Here is an 18,826-nt window from a genome sequence, read left to right on the forward strand (position 1 = left end):
AGTTTGAGATAAACTTGTCACAGTTGTAGTGATTTGAGGTTTTTCGTGTTCAAAAACTAGTTTGAGATAAATTTATCATACGTGTATCGGTTTAAGATTTTTGGTAGTCAAAAAATTAATTTGAGGGTAAACTTATCATAGTTGTAGCAGTTTAAGGTTTTTCATGTTCAAAAACTAGTTTGGGATAAATTTATAATATGTGCACCGGTTTAAGATTTTTCGTGGCATTAATATTTTTGAAAAATTTGATGATGTTATAAATTTGCATGGAGAAATAAAAAGTTGGGCGAAGCATAAACCCACAAGGCCTGCACTTAAAAAGTTCCACTCATGATTTTTATTTTTGGTCGGATTTCCACTCATGATTTTTTATTATTTTTTTGGTCGAAGAACCACTCAAGATTTTTTTTTTATTTGGGTCGGAGAACCACTCAAGATTGACTAACGCATGAAATGCAAACAAAGCGGTAGACGATGTAATAGGGGAGGGATGACGTCAGGCGTTATTTCGCTGTCCAAGGGTGTAACTGTCAAGACAGCACACCACGACATCGTTCCCGCGAGAAACTGACGTTAATTCAAACACACCCAGTACCAAAAATTTGCATAATCAAAACCAAATGACAAAAATAAGGAACCAAAACAAGCACCCAAAAAAAAAAAAAAAAAAAGCAAGAACTCTCTCTGCCCCAGTTTTAAAAAAAAGGAAAATAATAAAAAGAGAAATCCTTTGTTGGTCGGAAGAAAATAAGAGTTCAAGAAATCCAAACGGAAAAAAAAAAAGAAAAAAAGAGAAAAAAATCAGCCGTGGTGGTGGTGGTGGCCTTCCACAATCGTGTCGCGTGAGACCCACACATGTCGAAACCGTTGAATGCGTTAATAGACATTTACAAGCGCTTCGGCAGGCGCTCATTCGATCAGAGAGAGAGAGAGAGAGAGAGAGTTTTGCGGTGCCACATTTCGCATCGCAGAGAAATTTGCAATTTTTCATCGCATGTGTTCCAAGGATTTCCAGCCTCTCCGCCTGCTCTCTCAGTGATTTTCGAGGTATTTCTTTGTCCTTCTCTCTTTCTTCTTTCCATTTCGCACCCACATTTGATCGCCATTTTGTTTTTCTTTTTCCGATGACCAATCTTGTTCACCTCTCAATGCGCTGTCTCCCCGTGTTTTTTTGGTTGATGTGATCCTATGCCGAGCTTCATTTGCTCGTGCATTTTGCTGAAATCTGCGTAAAATCTGCGGACATTGAGCTCGAATGGGTTCATTGATTGCTGGGTCTTTTTTTTATCATAAAGTTTTTCTGATTTTTGAAGTTTCGGAATCAGCATTTGTTGGGGGGAGCTAGAAGTGACCTTAGATTGATGATCGTTGCAGGCTGGTTGTCGAATTGACGAGGTTACGCATTCCATTGCCGGGCAGCCTTTCTTTCCCTTCTTGCGTGCCCACGGTACAAGCTCTGACATTGGTTCTGCAAAGGGAAAGAAGGGTTGTGTGAGGGGTCGGAATTATCTTTGGAATTTCCAGCCGTGATTGCAGGGTGATTTGGAAAACATGAGTGTTATTTCGGGTGTGATCTCCAGGCAAGTTTTGCCTGTTTGCGGCAGTCTTTGTTTCTTCTGCCCGGCGATGAGGGCGAGGTCTAGACAGCCTGTGAAGAGGTACAAGAAGCTTATTTCCGATATATTCCCGAAAAACCAGGTTAGTGATCTTCAAGCTCGGTTTCGGTTTTGCAATTTATTAGCTGATTAACACTTAAAAAGAAACTTGCTGGGCTTGTTTAAATGGATGCATGACTTTTGAATTCAGTTGGTGTAGTAAAATTATTTTTTTTCGGTCAAGCTTTTGGTTTCTTCACTAAGTGTAGACAGCACCAGCATCATCGCCAAGGGCTTACTTATTATTATTAAATGTTTGGTAAGCAAGAGCAGGAGTCTATCATGACCTAGACAGCAGCTATGCTGCTAAGCAAGCTTCAAATGCAGAAACCATTATATCTATCAATTGCTTTACTAGAGGATATAAGCCATGTGCAAAACTCAACTCTTGGTTAACATTGCAATCATGGTCAACAAGATGAATCCGGAAGAGATAGAAGTGATCTCGTCACTGATGGACAGATGTCAGGATAAATCATTGGGATAATCTGGAGCTACAGAAGATACTCTAGCCGTAATTGCATCCACAGGGTTGCGCACCTATGCTCTTGAATGCGCACAGGCAAAGATGAGAGAATGACTGGTTGGAACTGATATTAGGCCTCTTTGCCACAGTACCTCATTGGCCTCCTCTTAATGCAGATATTAGTGGCTCTGTTGATTCAACTCTTTATGTCAGTCCTTTTTGAAGTTTAGCATGGTTTTACTGCACTAAGAGGGACTTGCCTTTGGAGTGCTCATATGTATCTTAACACAGTGAATATTTAGTACAAAACAAGTGGGAATGTTACCTTTCTATATTTTAGAAAACCCAAATCTTTACAAGCTGTTGATATTCTTATTCTGAATTATTCTTTCTTCTATGTGCTGTCAATGAATGTTGCCTTGCATTATGACAGGATGAAGAGCCAAATGACCGGAAAATTGGGAAACTGTGTGAATATGCTGCTAAAAATCCTTTGCGTATACCAAAGGTACTGTCATGGGATAGATAATGTCCTAATTTGCATTCTTATTTATGCTCAACTATGCTGAAAATAACTGGGCCACAGTGTAGAACTGTACATCCATTCAGCATTGTCAATTGGTGGGTTCACTTGATTGGATTGAGTTTTTAGTCAACTAATATCTGGTTGTATTGCATCTTGACGAGTTTATTCTGTTGTAGAAGAGCTTTGCGCTTTGAATAATGAATTTAGTTGGATACTTTAATGGAAATTCTGTAGCTTGTTATAGAAGCTCTTCTATGAATTGTCTATCATTTTTACCCAGCATAAAGAATTAGAAAACATTTTGAATGATTTTTTCTGGAGAGTTTAGATGGTCATTTTGAGCAAGCCTATGATTTGGCATGGACCCTTCAAAATCAGGGTGTAGAAGCAGGAATATAGTTTGAAATCAAGAGCGAAGGGTAATTATTTTAAGTTAAAAAAAAAAAAAAAGATTGGTGGATAATCCAAAACTTCTGATGTTCCAAATTTCCTGTCCAGTGGAGCTCTGAAACTGAAAACTATGTTGACACAAGGGTTTTGGGATTGATGTTTATAGGTATATATCAACATCAACATCAACATCAACACCACCTTTATCCCAAACTAGTTGGGGTCGGCGGTCGATGAACCCAAAAATAAATAAAATAAAAGCAAGACCGATTGAGGGAAAAGAAATAATTATATAAAAATAAAAATAAAAATAAAAATATATAAATATATTTAGGGAAAAAGGACTAAAAAGGATAATCTGGAACATAGAAATTCTGCCCTTCCACAATGCTAATAGCTTTTCTCCACTCTGTCATAAGACAAGCCATACGCCAATCTATTTCCCACTCCATTAAATCTTGTTTTACTACTTTCCCCCAGGTAAGTTTCGGCCGATCTCTTCCTTTCTTCATATCATGCTCTCAGTAACAAACTTCTGTTTATAGGTATATACGCCTCTGAAAAATTCACATAGAAATTAGACATTGCAGCTAAGACGGCCTTTGATCAGAAAATAATGGGGGAGATGCAACCAACAAGATATTGGGAATGGCTTGACAAAGAAGGGGTGGAGCTTTGACTCGTGAAAAAATGCCATAATTTACCAGCTAGAAGAAGCTGTAACTCTGGATGGGGGCGCTAAATTGAACTCTCATATGTAATTAATGTTCTGAGGTAGCTTGGCTGCTTGATGATTTTTAGATTTGGGTTCTGGTCCTGTCGTTGAAGAGATAATGAAAGCAAGTGGTGTCACTGTGGACGAAGTCAAGAAATTGATCGGGCTAGTGTAATGTCAAAAGTCTGTAATTCCATAGTTCCTGTACGTAGGAGAGTTATAAAGGGTCAGGTCGCATCTCTGTGGTTGTAAACACTCAATGATATTCTCAGCCCTCAGCAAATGTCTACTTTTAGGGACGACTCAACAATCAATGACTATTTTCCCTGGTGTGGACTATAACTTGTTCAGGTGCCAAGCATGTTGACTTGTGTGGGAAAGGAAGAGCTTTAAAAAGTATAGCTCCCTCTATTTATACTCTGGCAATCATGGTAACTGCCATGTAATACAGTCTGAAGTTTAGAAGATAACCTTATGACATAAGAAACTGAAGGTCGAGATACTTGTTGGGCCCGCATTCTGGGGAATTGCCAGTTCATAAATACACGGGTTTCCAGCATGGCTGAGGATAGAGAGAAAAAGGCCATTGTTGATATAAAATATTTGATGTTGGTTTTTCTAGACAGCCATGCTATATCAATCTTAAGGAACAAGCACAATATTTTTTCAAAGTCAATCCGTCTCATTGAAAAACCTACACTTGCATCAAGCTGAGTTCTTGAAACCACAAGGATTGTTGATATGCAAATGTATCTGAAATTTTTTCATGATGAAGATGACAAATTTGTTATTACACCTATCAGATCAATGAATTTAAAAAAACAAGGGCCATTCTTTCATGCTGACTCACTTGGTGGGGGGCCATTCTTTTTGAGGTGTTGTGTCTAAGTTCAGGTCTCTCCATCCCCTTGTCTGCACTATATATGAAAATATCCCATTCCCATTGGAAAGAAACGAAATATTGTAGAATCATTCTTCAGACCTCAGGTTGGTCATTTTAGGTTTCCGAAGCAAACGTTGTGCAGGATAATTAATTAAAATTTCAAGGTGCCTCTCATATTATTTGCCCTCCTCATTTATACTTCTTTTGATGTTGTTCAAAATGCAAATTTCCAATGCATTTTCTTCTTCTTATTAACTTTATTTAAATTCGGCGCTGACAGGAAAAGTTTTATTTGTCTTACTGTTTATGTGTATCTGGTAATTGGTTTATAGTAGAAGGCTTACAAGTTCGTTTAGAAAATGCTAGACTTTATGCTTTGTCTTTTCATCTTGGTGATAGTTGCTAATTCTGATCAGATCACAAGCACACTTGAACAAAGATGTTACAAGGAGTTGAGAACTGAAAATTTTCGGTCGGCCAAGATTGTCATGTGTATCTACAGGAAATTGCTAATTTCTTGTAAGGATCAAATGTGAGTTTGCCTTCCCTCAACACGCATCGGTTCTCTCCGTATGGCATTCATATACATCACTCTGTAACGATATCTTAGTACAGGGTTCATGTACCTGTATTAATGGCAGATGATCTGACCGTCCTTTAAATTACTGTTTTTAGTTGTGGCCCTTCTTGCCATACTGGGAACAGTTCTCTGCAAAAATTTTGTTGGTTTGTTTTTTGTAATTGATTTGAGAGTATCATAATGGAAGTAGGTGTAACTGTTGAGTTCTATGGTGGGGAACTCTATCAGGCTTGTGCAGCCACATCTCAGGGAAAATATCTACAGAAGCATACTATATGAGCAGAATGGACTCTGGCATTTCCTGCTAACAAACAATGGATATGTCAACTTATCTAGTGGGAAAGAGATTTTTTTCCTTAAACAGTGGTTTTGTGGCTGGATTGGTGCTTAATAGTTGCAACTTACTGTTTAGTTAGTAAGGAAAAATGAGTTTCAGCAAACAAACTGTAATGTATTTTAAAGATACTGCAAGATAAAGAGGCTTTTTCCCAATTCACTTATTAAACCATGGGATTTAGTCAGAGTATGTATATTGGCCTACTTGGAACCTTGAACAACAACTGAAATCAAACTTGGAATCATAGTAATTGAAGTGTACGTGCTCCATGGTGATTTGCTTTCCATTTATTGCCTCTTAGTATATGTCGCTCAATGGAATGGTTTGTACCTGTTGCATATCTCAGGTGGCCTTTTCCCCATCTCCTCATCAGGAAAGAGGCAGTCACTTGTCTTACATCCATCGACTATGTGTGTGCTGTCTAACCTTAAACTTATGTTACAGGCCTCTGTTTGCAAGTAGTCTACTAAGCATAATTAGCATTTTGCTGGATCAAACAAGACAGGATGAGATGCAACTAATAGGATGTCAGAACCTTTTTGACTTTGTAAATAATCAAGTGAGTTCTAATGTTGGATATGTAAACTCTACTTTAGATTGAGAATTTTATTTGTCGAGGTCTTCATGTGAACGTCAAAATTTTGCTTAATTAATCTTATTTTTTAGAGGGATGGCACCTACATGTTTAACTTAGAAGGCTTTATTCCGAAGCTCTGTCAGTTAGCTCAAGAACTTGGCCAAGATGAGAGAGCACAGCATTTACGTGCAGCTGGTCTACAGGCACTTTCTTCTATGGTATGTTCTTTTGTCCCAGTTAATTGCATAACCTTAAGGTTTCGTTTGACCTCATATTTGTGGAGAGAAATAGCTAACGAGAATACAGATACTGATAGTATATTAACCATATTGTATCTTCTGATCAAATGGAAAGAGGAGAGACACAATAATTGTAGTTCTGTTCACCACATGAGCATGCATACTGCTCCCTCTCCTTCTGTCTTCGCCCCATTTCAGTTTAAGTCATCAGTAGAACTTGGTTACGAAGCTATCCCTCAAGCAGAAGTTGATCCGGTGGCATCATGCCATTAGCTCCCTTCTATTTCACTTATTGAAGCCTCTTTTGGGAGAGTATAAAGTGGCAAGGGGCCATTTCATGTCATTTTAGTCTCCAAGAACTCTAGTTATTGAATTGGTTTTATGATTGCACGAAGAAGTTACTCTCGCACTGTGAAGGCAATTGGTTCATGCTCATGTCTTTGAATCATCTGGTGGTGGCTTGTTTGAGAGTGACACCTTTCATTGTGGGTCCATAGCCTCCCGGACTTCCCATCTCTGTGGCTGGTGAATCAAGGACGGTGGTAGAATGTCAGGATTCTTGACCTGAGACCCTAGTCCCACACAGATTGGAGTGAAAATGTTGTATGATCTGTAGGTAGCACCCACTCCATATAGACAAATGGAGTTCTCTTTTAAGGATTTGGCCCAACTGAGATCAAATTTACGGACCGTGAAATGGCCTTGAATCAAGTGAATTTGAAATGTTCTTCTGATCCATGTCTACAAAGGAAGAACGTGGTTTGTGATTGAGGAACATGGTTTGCACTTTTAGAGCTGTAACTATTATTGTAGTCTATGGAGGAAATAGCAAGTAACCCATAGTCTATTGGGGTAATTCGAGGATAGTGTAGGACTCACAAAGAGAGTGAGTTGGATGATATTTGTACCTAGCCATAAGATGTCGATACCTTGGGATAATCTGGAGCTTATTCGTTAGATTTGTCAAATTTATGGATGCTTGATCTGCTTGTAAGATATGATTATATTTTGGACTAACAGCGGATGTTTAGCTTGTAGCGGTAGTTGCATTGTGTGCATTCTTAAAGTTTGAGTAATCACCTTCCTATTCATTGGTTTTAATGACCATTAAGTGTTAGCTTGTCAACTGCGCTGAAGCACTAAACCTCATGCATTCTTGTGCAGATCTGGTTCATGGGTGAATATTCACATTTTTCAGGCGAGTTTGACAATGTGAGTATATCGAAGTGCTTTTTCTTGACTGTTGCCTGAAGAATTTGCCGATTCTTATTGCAATTCCACATTTTTCAGCATCTGCACGAAGTCATGCCTTGACGATAGGATTTTCCTTGAGCTTTTTTTTTTTTTTTTTGCCCCACCCTCACTCTTATTCTGGTAAACAGAAGGCTTGCATATGTAGAACCCTTTACATACTTTGTACCTTCAAGCATCATGCCGAACTTTAGATCACAACTGATGCTAACAAAAGCTTTGGATCACAGTTTACACATCATTGCACAACTATGCACCTTCAAACTTGACCCACAATAGTTCCTTTTCATTAAATGTCAATATTGACTATTCCCTCCCACTATATGTTGCAACTGAAGCTTTGGATCAAACTATGCTGACCGGCATATGATGATTCTCAAAGGTTTATTTCTGTCATAGTATTTGATCTCTATGATTTAAATACAAAATCCTCTTAGCATCTTTGCTATATTGCAAATAACAACCGACAAATTTATTCACAAACCTGCAAGTCTGTTGCCACTACCCATTTACTTTCTCTTTTCCCTTTCACTATTAAGGTGGTTTCTGTGGTCTTGGAAAATTATGGGCATGCAAAGAAAGTCTCTGAAGACCCAAACAAGCAAGGCTCTGAGAATCGTTGGGTACAAGAAGTGCTCAAACATGAGGGTCATGTCTCTGCATCACCAGAAGTCACAATCAGGGTTCCTTCTTGGAAGAACCTTGTTAATGACAAAGGAGAAGTAAATGCGACAGTGTAATCTCTCATGAAATGGAATTGATATTACGTATTTGCTTTTTTCGTTGATTGTAATTATGAACAGTCTAGAATTTTACTTCTCCATTTTATGCCAATAGGGATGTGAAGAACCCTTGCTTTTGGTCCCGGGTTTGTGTTCATAACATGACCAAGCTAGCCAAGGAGGCGACCACAATCCGGCGAGTATTAGAATCATTGTTCCGTTACTTTGATAATGGAAATTTGTGGTCTTCAGAACATGGTCTTGCCTTTCCTGTCCTGAAGGACATGCAAATTTTGATGGAGAGTTCTGGTAATTGGATCTATTAATTGCAGTAGAAGCCCATTGCCAGAGATTTTTGCCAATCTGCAAACTTAATGTTTTGTTCATTACAGATCCTTTTTTTATTTTTCCTCACAGGTCAAAGTACACACTTTTTGCTGTCCATACTAATCAAGCATCTTGATCATCGAAATGTCCTTAAACAGCCCAGTATGCAGATTGACATTGTTGAGGTGACAACCTTCCTTGCTCAGCATGCAAAGGTTGAACCTTCAGTAGCCATTATAGGTGCAGTAAGTGATGTCATGAGGCATCTGAGGAAAAGTATACACTGCTCGCTTGATGATGCTAATCTGGGAGCAGATGTAATTAAATGGAACAGAAAATTCCAAGAGGTCGTGGATGAGTGTCTGGTGCAACTGTCTCTTAAGGTTCTATTCTCTAAGTTTTGCACCCTCTATTTGGTCAATTTTTTTTTGCTTGTGAGGCTGGCATTCCATTTATCGCTTTTCTTTCTCTGGACAGATAATTTGTACATGATGTTGGGTTATAGACTGCATTGACATTGTGACAGGTAGGAGATGCAGGTCCGATACTTGACGTTATGGCTGTTATGCTGGAGAATATCTCCACCATTACAGTTATAGCCAGAACAACAATTTCTGCTGTTTATCGCACTGCCCAAATTGTTGCTTCTCTACCAAATTTGACATATCAGAATAAGGCAAGAAATTAAGTTTAAGTATTTCATTATCATGTCTTTGCTGGTTTCATCTTGACAAATGATGTTTACTTCCTCCTCTTTTAGGCATTCCCAGAGGCTCTATTCCATCAATTACTGCCAGCTATGGTGCATCCAGACCATGAAACAAGAGTTGCAGCTCACCGCATCTTTTCAGTTGTTCTTGTTCCATCTTCAGTTTGCCCATGCCCATCTTCTCTTATTTCTGAGTCCCAGAAGGGGCCAGACCTTCCTAGGACGCTTTCAAGAACTGTCTCAGTATTTTCATCTTCTGCTGCCCTCTTTGAGAAGCTGAGAAACGAGAAGATTTTGTCGAGAGATCACGCTCCTCAGGATGATAAAGAGAACAGTGAGGGGGATACAAGAAATAACAATATTGGGATGCTGAGCAGATTGAGGTCAACATACAGTCGAGCATACAGCATCAGAAAGCCTTCTGTACCACTGAATACAGCTGTGAATCCTGTGAGCAAGTTAAAGAAGGAATTGGTGAGTCTCAAAGATGCATCTGTCAGTTCTCTTGTCGTTTTTGTTGAAGGGTAGCTTCCTTATGCCAATTTATTGACCACATGAAATTTCTGAAGCTAAGGAACTAAAGTTTGTGCTCTTATCTAATCAGTCTTATACTGATGCTAAATGACTATCTAATCAGTCTTAGACTGATGCTAAATGACAAGTCTTGGCCACCCCATTTTTTGTTTGATTGAGTCTTTCATCTTGCTGCTTCATGATGCAGTAGTATTCTTATCTGTAATAAATGGGTCTTGAACTTGAACGTGAATCGGACCAATTTGTCGATATGTTGATAGACGATTATAATCCAATTTAGCATCATTTTCTCTTGTATGCAAGTCTAACTTTTAACTGGAGCCAAAATCGTATTTTCTCACATATCAATTTGGTCATTTTTACACGGTGAAGAATATTTTTCCTTAGGTGTAGCAATACATATTTCCTATATGCATGAGATGACAGTTCTTAAGTTTTTTGGACTTCAGGAGGCTGTTCCTCTCAGGTTGAGTAGCCGCCAGATCACTCTGTTACTTTCATCCATTTGGGCGCAGTCTATTTCCCCAGCAAACATGCCTGAAAATTTTGAAGCTATTGCGCACACATACAGCCTTGTTTTGCTGTTTTCTAGAGCCAAGGTATCACTGAGGTTTATTTCTCAGATTGTATAGCGCTACATGTCATGCAAATGCATTCCTTCTCATCATTTATGTTCATGTTGTCGCACCCTTGAGAGAATTACTGCAGTTCAGTTGCAAGAGAATCCACGCAACCAGTTCCACTTAATGGAAAAAGAATTCTTCGTAGTGTGCTTGGTCTCCATGGCAAAAGACTTAGATGTTGCTTTTACAAGTTTCACGAAACCAGAATGTGGTGTTACTAAGTTCAGAATGTGTAATCTTGCCTGTCAATTTTTCTCATCTTTTTTTTATCAGAATGCCACCTTGTAAGGATTCTTCGTAAAAGGATGTGTAGAAGGATATCAAGAAAAGCAAGTGTGGCATACTTAACATGATGAGCACGATTTGGACCATAAATTTCTGGTCATTTACTCTAGGGACAATTCAGCTTTTCTTACTTTTTTTTTTTGGGACATTACCAGCAGTCTTAGGACATTTCGACATGGCAAACAAATTGAATCGGGTTTCGTTCCGTATCAGGCAACTTTGGCTCTACGATGTTTGATTGGGATAAATTTGGTCATTGGGTCATGTTCGACCCATAATAAACTTAGCCTTAGCAGATCGGTAATGCGGTTGCATACTTTCGTACTTCGAGTTTGTGATGTAAATGATGATTTCATGTACAATGCCAATCAATGTAAATACTTGTTGTAACTGGCCAGAAAATATGTAAATGCTTGCATTTTAGTACTTAGATGGCATTATTTTGATGAATGAAATCTATGGACTCTGTCCATAAATTTTTTGTCTTACTTGCAGAATTCCAGCAATGAGGCGCTGGTTCGAAGTTTCCAGCTCGCCTTTTCCTTGCGTAACATTTCTATCAAAGAAGGAGGTCATCTACTAAACTTTTATCTTATGCATTATTTATGGTTTTACCGGACAAGGATTGATATTTCCTTTCCTTTGTGATGACAATCAGTTTTTATGTGCCTAGTATTATGAATGATTGTTCTTGCAATTACTGACGTCAAATAAAGGGACTAGTGATGCTAAGATAAACTATATTTCAACCACATAGTAGCATGTAATGTCACTCAATTTGTTATGTTAAGGAAGGTTGATTGAAAAATGATCGATGCTTTAAATGTGGGTAGGATCCTGAACCGCTTGGACTCCATAAGAAAGCCGCTTTAAAGCATAACCATCGACGAAGCTCTAGAAAATATTTCTTTGTAGGTCCTCTTTAGCATGTAAGAGTTGTTTTGTTGATTGACTTAATTTCAAAGTTCTCCAGCAGTTAAACTCCTGGGCAATGTTTCATGACTTGCTGTGGCTCTGCTAGCTTTAATTTCTTAGAATGTTGTTCATTTTTGCCTTCCCATGATAAGATTCAAGGTAGAATTACTCGATGTCAATTTGATTTGAGAATTGTTCCTATGAGGCTGATCATCTCTTCATTGCGGGACCAGAAATGCCATAGCTTCAGGTTCCATAACTTATCTGATTTCTATGTTTAAAGCTGATGATTTCTGTCTCAGCCAACTAATTTGACTTTGCATCTATTAATAATTCTTATTCTTTATTTCCTCATTTGAAAAAACTGTAGATGTCTCTGTGCCTATGCTGAGATGACAACGATCATTGTAATCAGGAGGCTCTTTTGCTTATTTCAGGTCAATATTTGAAAAAGTACGGAAAGAATTCTATGTCCATGTTTCGTATATAATTTGAAAGAGAAGTTAAGACACCACAGTAATGGCTCCCTGTAATTTTACTAATCGCAAAGACGCAGACATAGATTATGCCATACTAAAAAGTTGGCCTTGGACGAGCTTTACTTCCAGTAAAACATCTGCTATATCTCACTCTAAATCTGATTCATACGCTTCATTCTACAGGACCATTGCCACCATCACGTCGGAGGTCTCTTTTCACGTTGTCTACTTCAATGATCATATTCTCTTCAATGGCTTATGGCATTGTTCCACTTGTTCATTGTGCCAAGATAGCACTTACAGAAAGAACGGTGCGAGTTTTATTTCAGCCCTTCGATAACTTTTATCTTCCAAGGAATTCTTCATGCGAAAATGAATTTGGTTCTATCACATATCACACTCTTATCGCGTAAATACTGGCGTCTTTGTTTTTCCAAAAAGAGATTCTTTCCATCTTCCTCAGGTGTCCAGTCAAGCCGTCGGCAACAACTTTATTAGTTCTAATAATATTTTTGTGCTGGAATCAGGCCGATCCGTTTTTGAAGTTAGTTGAAGATCGCAAGTTACAGGCTGTAGACACTGGATCTGGACATCAAACCAATGTTTATGGATCAACAGAAGATGATGCCGCTGGCTTAAAATCTCTCTCTCACATTCAGTTCACAGAGGATCAAACAAGGGAATCCTGTGCTTCTGTAATTTTGAAGACTTTGGGCAGCTTGCCGGAAGTAACTTCTAGATATCCTTTATCACCTGAATGTTTATAAACACTTTGTATATTGACATGTTGCTTGAGCTCCAACATCTTTTATGCAGTCTGACCTGTCCATCGTTAGGGAGCAACTTCTCAGTGAATTTTTGCCTGATGATGTCTGTCCTCTGGGGTCCCAATCATTCACGGACTCTCCGTGCAAAATATATCAGCTTGAATCGAGAACGAGCGAATCTCATGATAATGTAATTCTTGTGGCCAATTATATTTACTTTCTTTTGATATTAATGACATTAACGTCAATTTCTTTTTTTCTTTTCTATCCAACAGCCTCCTTTATTACCTATGGAAGATGATGCTTTTACGGATTCATTCGAAAGTCAAACTAAACAGAATTTAGAGGAAATTGCCGTGGGCGTACCCAATCTCTTGAGCATAGATCAACTTTTAGAATCTGTATGTGATCTGTATTATTACTTAGCTACTAAAATGGAATTGACAGTTATTGATTCTGCAAAGTTTGACTTTTGTAATAGTTCTTTCTTTCCATAATGTTGGTTTGGTTCTCCAATTTTCAGGTACTGGAGACTGCACATCAAGTAGGGAGACTATCTGTTTCAACTGCCCCAGACGTGCCTTACAAGGAAGTTGCACGGCACTGTGAGGCACTTCTCATTGGAAAGCAGCAGAAAATGTCCAACGTGATGAGCGTCCAGCAGAAACATGAAAGCTTGACAAACTTAACTTTGCAAAAGAATAATGACGTGAAGATGGGATCTCATTTCCCTGCGGAGATGGGTACTCAAAACCACAGGGTAAGCGATTCATTACTTGAGTACCATAATTTGTCTGCATGTGTTTTACGTTCCCATGAAAGCCCTGGTGCCTTCTTTCTATTTGCCTTGTGTCTTCTTCTCTCTTAGAGAGAAGCCACAAGGCAAGGGCATCATAAATTGAGCCGAAATGGGCAGCACAACATCAAGGTACTCAATTTGTAGTTCATCAAATGGTGCTACATCCACAGCCTCAGGGTCCTTGATTCAGTCAATATAATTTCCGAGGTCCCTTACCTTTTCTGTGTAGTTTCTCTTAGAAATGCCAGTTTCTAACATATTCAACCGACGAAGAACCATTGCAGGTTGGTAATCCTTTCCTGGATAATGATCATGATGCCAATATGCAGAAACCAACTGTTGGCACTGCCACATTGTTGTGTTCGGCTGAATACCAGCATAACCCGAGCTTCTTCAGACTACCTGCTTCAAGTCCATACGACAACTTTTTAAAAGCTGCAGGTTGCTGATCCTTCAGGAGTATGAAGATGACATGGGTTCAGGACCCACTGGCATAAAGCTAGTGATGGTTGGACATAGAGCTCAAAGATTTCCCAGGCTTCCAAGCAGTTGTCGCGTAGTTATGGTACATACAGTCTTCTTGGAATGCAGGAGAAGCTGGTCAAGGTTCCGAGATTTTGTCACTCCATACCCAATTCTTTCATTCTTCAAGTGTTGCTCAGATTGGGGGACATTCTCATGAGTCCTCTTCCTAGAGTGTTGGTACCCCATCTGGGTTCACACACATTTCTTAGTTGAATCCTTCTGATGTATAGATAGGGCTTTCAGTTCTCTCTCCTCCTTGTTTGTTTTCCCTTCCCTTCTTCGTATTCGGATGGAGATGTAGGCGAGTTTCGAGGCCTGAAGGCAAATGACATTCTCCAACAAGATATAACATCTGGAAATCCTTCTACATTATTACTAAAAATGTTATGTTCATCAACTACATTTGACTGCCAAGAGCAAATATAGTAGCTTTCTTTAGGATTGTGCCGGATGCGCGATTAGTTCATTCCATTCTCGTGGCTTACTGCTTTGGAGCTTCTTGTCAATGTAATATGGTTGACTCCAACACACTACCAAGAATTTGAATCCTACGCCTAGTTAGTTCTCCCATCAATTTTCTTTGTAAAACAATGTTTGTTTTACGCAGCTTGTCGGTGAATCTCGTAATCAAAAGTTTTTTTCTTGCGAAAATTTCTAAATTCTGAAGCTAAACAAATCGACCACTCCTCTTTTAATTGTTATTTCTGGGCAATTGACTAGGCTTGGTTGGAGCAACTTATTTATTCATATTTAGTTTTTGATAAATAAATTTTTTGGCCAAATTCGGCAAATAAATATTGACGTGTGAATTTATGTAGAATTCTTGCAAAGACTTTTTGAAACTCTGATATTTTTAAATTTCACCATGCCGAATTCAGAGGGTAATCTTGGCTGTTAACTTTCAAAAGAAAAATAGAGAGCCGTGCGATCGAATGGATACAAATCAAGTAAACCTTATCATAAAAGAATAACTATTAAAACTCACATTTATATTGGATTAATGTAGCATGTGATTAGTGATTTAATTTCAAGTCAAAGTAACTTTCAAGATACTTAAACACGTGATTAGTATTTTCATAATATTTTGAGGTAACTTTTACTATGATTAATAACTTTTGTGATATAAAAGCAAAATTTTCATGTGGTCAGTAATTTTCACGATACACAGTAACATTTAATATATGACTACCACGAACAACCTTAAAGCGATATACTTGTGATAAAATTAACCTCAAACTGTTTATTTAACCACAAAAAATCATAAATTGGTACACCTTTCACAATTTTACCCTAAACTGGTATACCGATGACAAATTTACCCTTCATTAGTTTTCGTTAAATTTTATCGTCAAATTGCTGATTTGGATGACACGTGACACTTGCCGAATATGCACTTTTGGGATTTTTACCCTCCATTTATATCATGTAAATTAATTTGGATTTTTCGTGCTATTAATCCAATTTAACTAAAACTAACAAAGGATAAAGTTGTCACATGTTTGATAATTAGTTTGGGGTAAATTTATCATAAATGTATTAGTTTGGTTTTTTTTATGGTCGAAAAAATAGTTTAGGGTAAATTTGTCATAGATATACCGGTTTGAAGTTTTTTGTGATAAAAAAAATAGTTTGAAATAAATTTGTGTCATGTGTATTAGTTTGAGATTTTTCGTAATATTAATTATTTTTTTAATAAAAATAAGCCTTCGAATATTATCTAATTAATTTAAATGCTGAAACGCGTCGAGATTAACGTGGTTACTGTGATTAATGAACCTCATGGCTATTCCGACCAAAAAAAAAAAAAGAACCCTCATGGCTACAGCCACTTTTCATGGGCACGGGACCATAGAAGAAAACCCAAAGAATCGGGTTATCTGTCGCAGCAGCTGTGCACGCGGCATCATATAGGGAAGGCTCGAGAAGCTACCAAGAGAAACTCGAAGCAGGTTGGGTTCTCTAGTAAAGTCATCGTTCTTCTTCCCGACATACTTCGGAGCAAAGCTTTACGAGGTCTGGTCTCAGGTGAGTGAGAATTTTCGTCTTGTGGGGGTATTTTTAGCTCGCTTGAAAGCTCTCTGTTTGGGTGTTTGTGGGAAAATGCAGAGAAAACTTGGGGAAGGTTTTTGGGTTTGAGCTACTTCTTCTTATTGGGTGTGTGTGGGGGGAGAGGTTGAAATCCTAGTAGGTTTCACTGGAACGTGTGTGGACACTTGCTGGGTTGGCTTACTTTGAGATTGTGGCAGGGATGGTTCAGCAAAGATGAGGAATTTTCGGAAATTCAGAAGTGTCGTGCAGCTGTAGGAACTTTGGGTTTGAGCTACTTCTTCTTGTTGGGTGTGTGTGGGGGAGGAGAGGTCGAAATCTTTGTAGGGAAACGTGTGTGGGTACTTGCTGGGTTGGCTTATTTTGAGATTGTGGCAGGGATGGTTCAGTAAAGATGAGGAATTTCGGAAATTCAGAAGTGTCGTGCAGCTGTAGGAACTTTGGGTTTGAGCTACTTCTTCTTGTTGGGTGTGTGTGGGGGAGGAGAGGTTGAAATCTTTGTAGGGAAACGTGTGTGGGCGCTTGCTGGGTTGGCTTATTTTGAGATTGTGGCAGGGATGGTTCAGTAAAGATGAGGAATTGCAGAAATTTAGAAGTGTCGTGCAGCTGTAGGAACTTGGGAATTAGAAACGAAGAGGCGAGCTAAAGTTGAGGTTAGGGATGGGTCCTCAATGTGGCTCAGACCTTTTGGGTTATGATTATCTAAAAAGTTGCTTCATAACGGTCAATGTTATGATAATGTCTAGCAATTGGCATGAGATTGCAGCATAGTTTCATTAGTTGTAGAATTGCTCTCAGGACTTATGTTCTTGGGTTGTTTGAGTTTGATTGATGCGGCTTTGTTCGGTTAGTCTTGGGGGAGTCATTGTTTCTGCTTGTACATTCTGAATCTTATGGAATGCTTGTGTTCGAGATCATTGAAATTGTTGCAGTGAAAGAGCTAGGCATGCTTAGCACTAGATATCATAAGCAGGATTCTCCTGTTAACGTCTCAGTTTGGTATCTGTTTTGTCTATCCCTCACCATGAAGCTTTTTCGTCTCTTTTTTGTTTAATGCAATTAACAACCTTGTCTGCGCCTTCTTTGCAACGCTTTTCCTATCACCCATATGGGTTTCAGGTAAGTGCTCAATAGATCACCAATTTGGGCAATGTTATAGGAGACTAAGGGCATATGAATAGTTGTAAGGATCTCGTTCTGTCTGAAAGAAGAAATCAGCTTAAAATGGAGAATGAATGGCCTAAACTCAACCTTCAGAGCCTTCTTTATGTATGTATATACTAGGATCACTCTCTCTTTTCTCGCCTATGTATCTATGGTTTCTTCCATTTTTTTCCATCCCATTTTCTTTTTCAGTTGGAAAAATGCCGGCCAAGTACATAATACCTGCTGTGCTCGGATCATTTGCAATCGCATTTGCAGCTGACCACTTTATTGCTGACAAGAAGATATTTGGAGGCAAGTGGAAGTTACAATTGTCTTGTTTGACTGCTGTATTTGGATGCATCTCTTGACCAGAAAGTTGCGAATGTGAATGTGGTGTAATTTTCTTTTCCCTCATGTTCGTTTGAGTGTTCAGGAACCACACCTCCGACCATTGCCAACAAAGAATGGTGGGAAGAGACGGACAAGAAGTTTCAGGCATGGCCTAGGACGGCAGGCCCGCCAGTTGTTATGAATCCTATCAGCCGTCAAAACTTCATCGTCAAATCCCGCCCTGAATTGTGAATCTTAATGGTCTCGGATCTCTGCCTTTTGTATCTAATGCTTTGTCAACTAGTGTGGCAAATAGCGACTGGCTTTTGGTGATAGGCATGTCCTGGCTTGAATATCATGTTTGTATGAAGTCTTCCTAAAATTTGGTCTATTTGTCTAATAACGCACTATAGGGCGTGTAAGCGTTTGTATTGGTACAATTCTCTGTCTCCCTGTTCTGTTTTAGTATTCAAGAACCATGCTCCTTGCCAGCAAAGAATGATGGGAAGAAACAGACAAGATGGCCTTGGATAGTAGGCCAGCCAGTTGTCGTCGAAACTTCATCGTCAAATCTCGCCCTTAATCTTGAATCTCGACTGTCATGAGTCTCTGCCTTCTGTATCTAATACCTTGACAACTAGGGTGTAGTGTGGCATTTAGCGACTGGCTTCCTATGAAAGCCATGTCCTGGCTCACATATAAAGTTCATATGAAACATTCCTCGAGTTCTCCCTGTCCTATTGTCTAACAACTCTCTATAAGCTGTGAAGTTCTAGCATCGGTTCAAATTTAGTGACATGCTGTCGGTGTCCAAAGCTCGATCTCTTCATGTCACAATGTGGTTTGTGAACGATACAATCACTGAGTTGTGTTATGGATAAGAGATTTTAGTTAGGAACTGTCTTCGCCGATCCTACTCGGGACTTGTAGTGACTGCTGTGATCCGAAGCATTTCGATTGCAGACCTCGTCAGCATGAATTGAAATGTGCGACAACGGTA

General features: G+C 38.9%; 2 protein-coding genes across 2 annotated transcripts; both read left to right on the forward strand.

Moving 5' to 3' along the window:
• Window positions 1-792: 792 nt before the first annotated feature.
• On the forward strand, window positions 793-14,701 carry LOC115728912 (protein SEMI-ROLLED LEAF 2). The gene is made up of 20 exons (XM_030659324.2): window positions 793-1,047; window positions 1,375-1,698; window positions 2,555-2,629; window positions 5,052-5,167; window positions 5,997-6,111; window positions 6,219-6,347; window positions 7,533-7,580; window positions 8,159-8,355; window positions 8,457-8,650; window positions 8,759-9,051; window positions 9,195-9,344; window positions 9,429-9,851; window positions 10,361-10,510; window positions 11,315-11,390; window positions 12,397-12,524; window positions 12,741-12,941; window positions 13,030-13,170; window positions 13,256-13,381; window positions 13,504-13,740; window positions 14,064-14,701. The coding sequence occupies exons 2-20, from the start codon at window positions 1,552-1,554 to the stop codon at window positions 14,226-14,228; spliced, it is 3,111 nt and encodes a 1,036-aa protein (XP_030515184.2). The 5' UTR covers window positions 793-1,047; window positions 1,375-1,551; the 3' UTR covers window positions 14,229-14,701.
• Window positions 14,702-16,168: 1,467 nt separating this feature from the next.
• Window positions 16,169-18,262, forward strand: LOC115728958. Its single transcript, XM_030659366.2, has 3 exons — window positions 16,169-16,329; window positions 17,707-17,808; window positions 17,930-18,262. Exons 2-3 carry the CDS (start codon window positions 17,715-17,717, stop codon window positions 18,076-18,078), a joined length of 243 nt encoding a protein of 80 aa, XP_030515226.1. The 5' UTR covers window positions 16,169-16,329; window positions 17,707-17,714; the 3' UTR covers window positions 18,079-18,262.
• The last annotated feature ends 564 nt before the right edge of the window (window positions 18,263-18,826 follow it).

Source organism: Rhodamnia argentea, chromosome 10 (assembly GCF_020921035.1).
Source record: "Rhodamnia argentea isolate NSW1041297 chromosome 10, ASM2092103v1, whole genome shotgun sequence".
Lineage (NCBI taxonomy): Eukaryota > Viridiplantae > Streptophyta > Magnoliopsida > Myrtales > Myrtaceae > Rhodamnia > Rhodamnia argentea.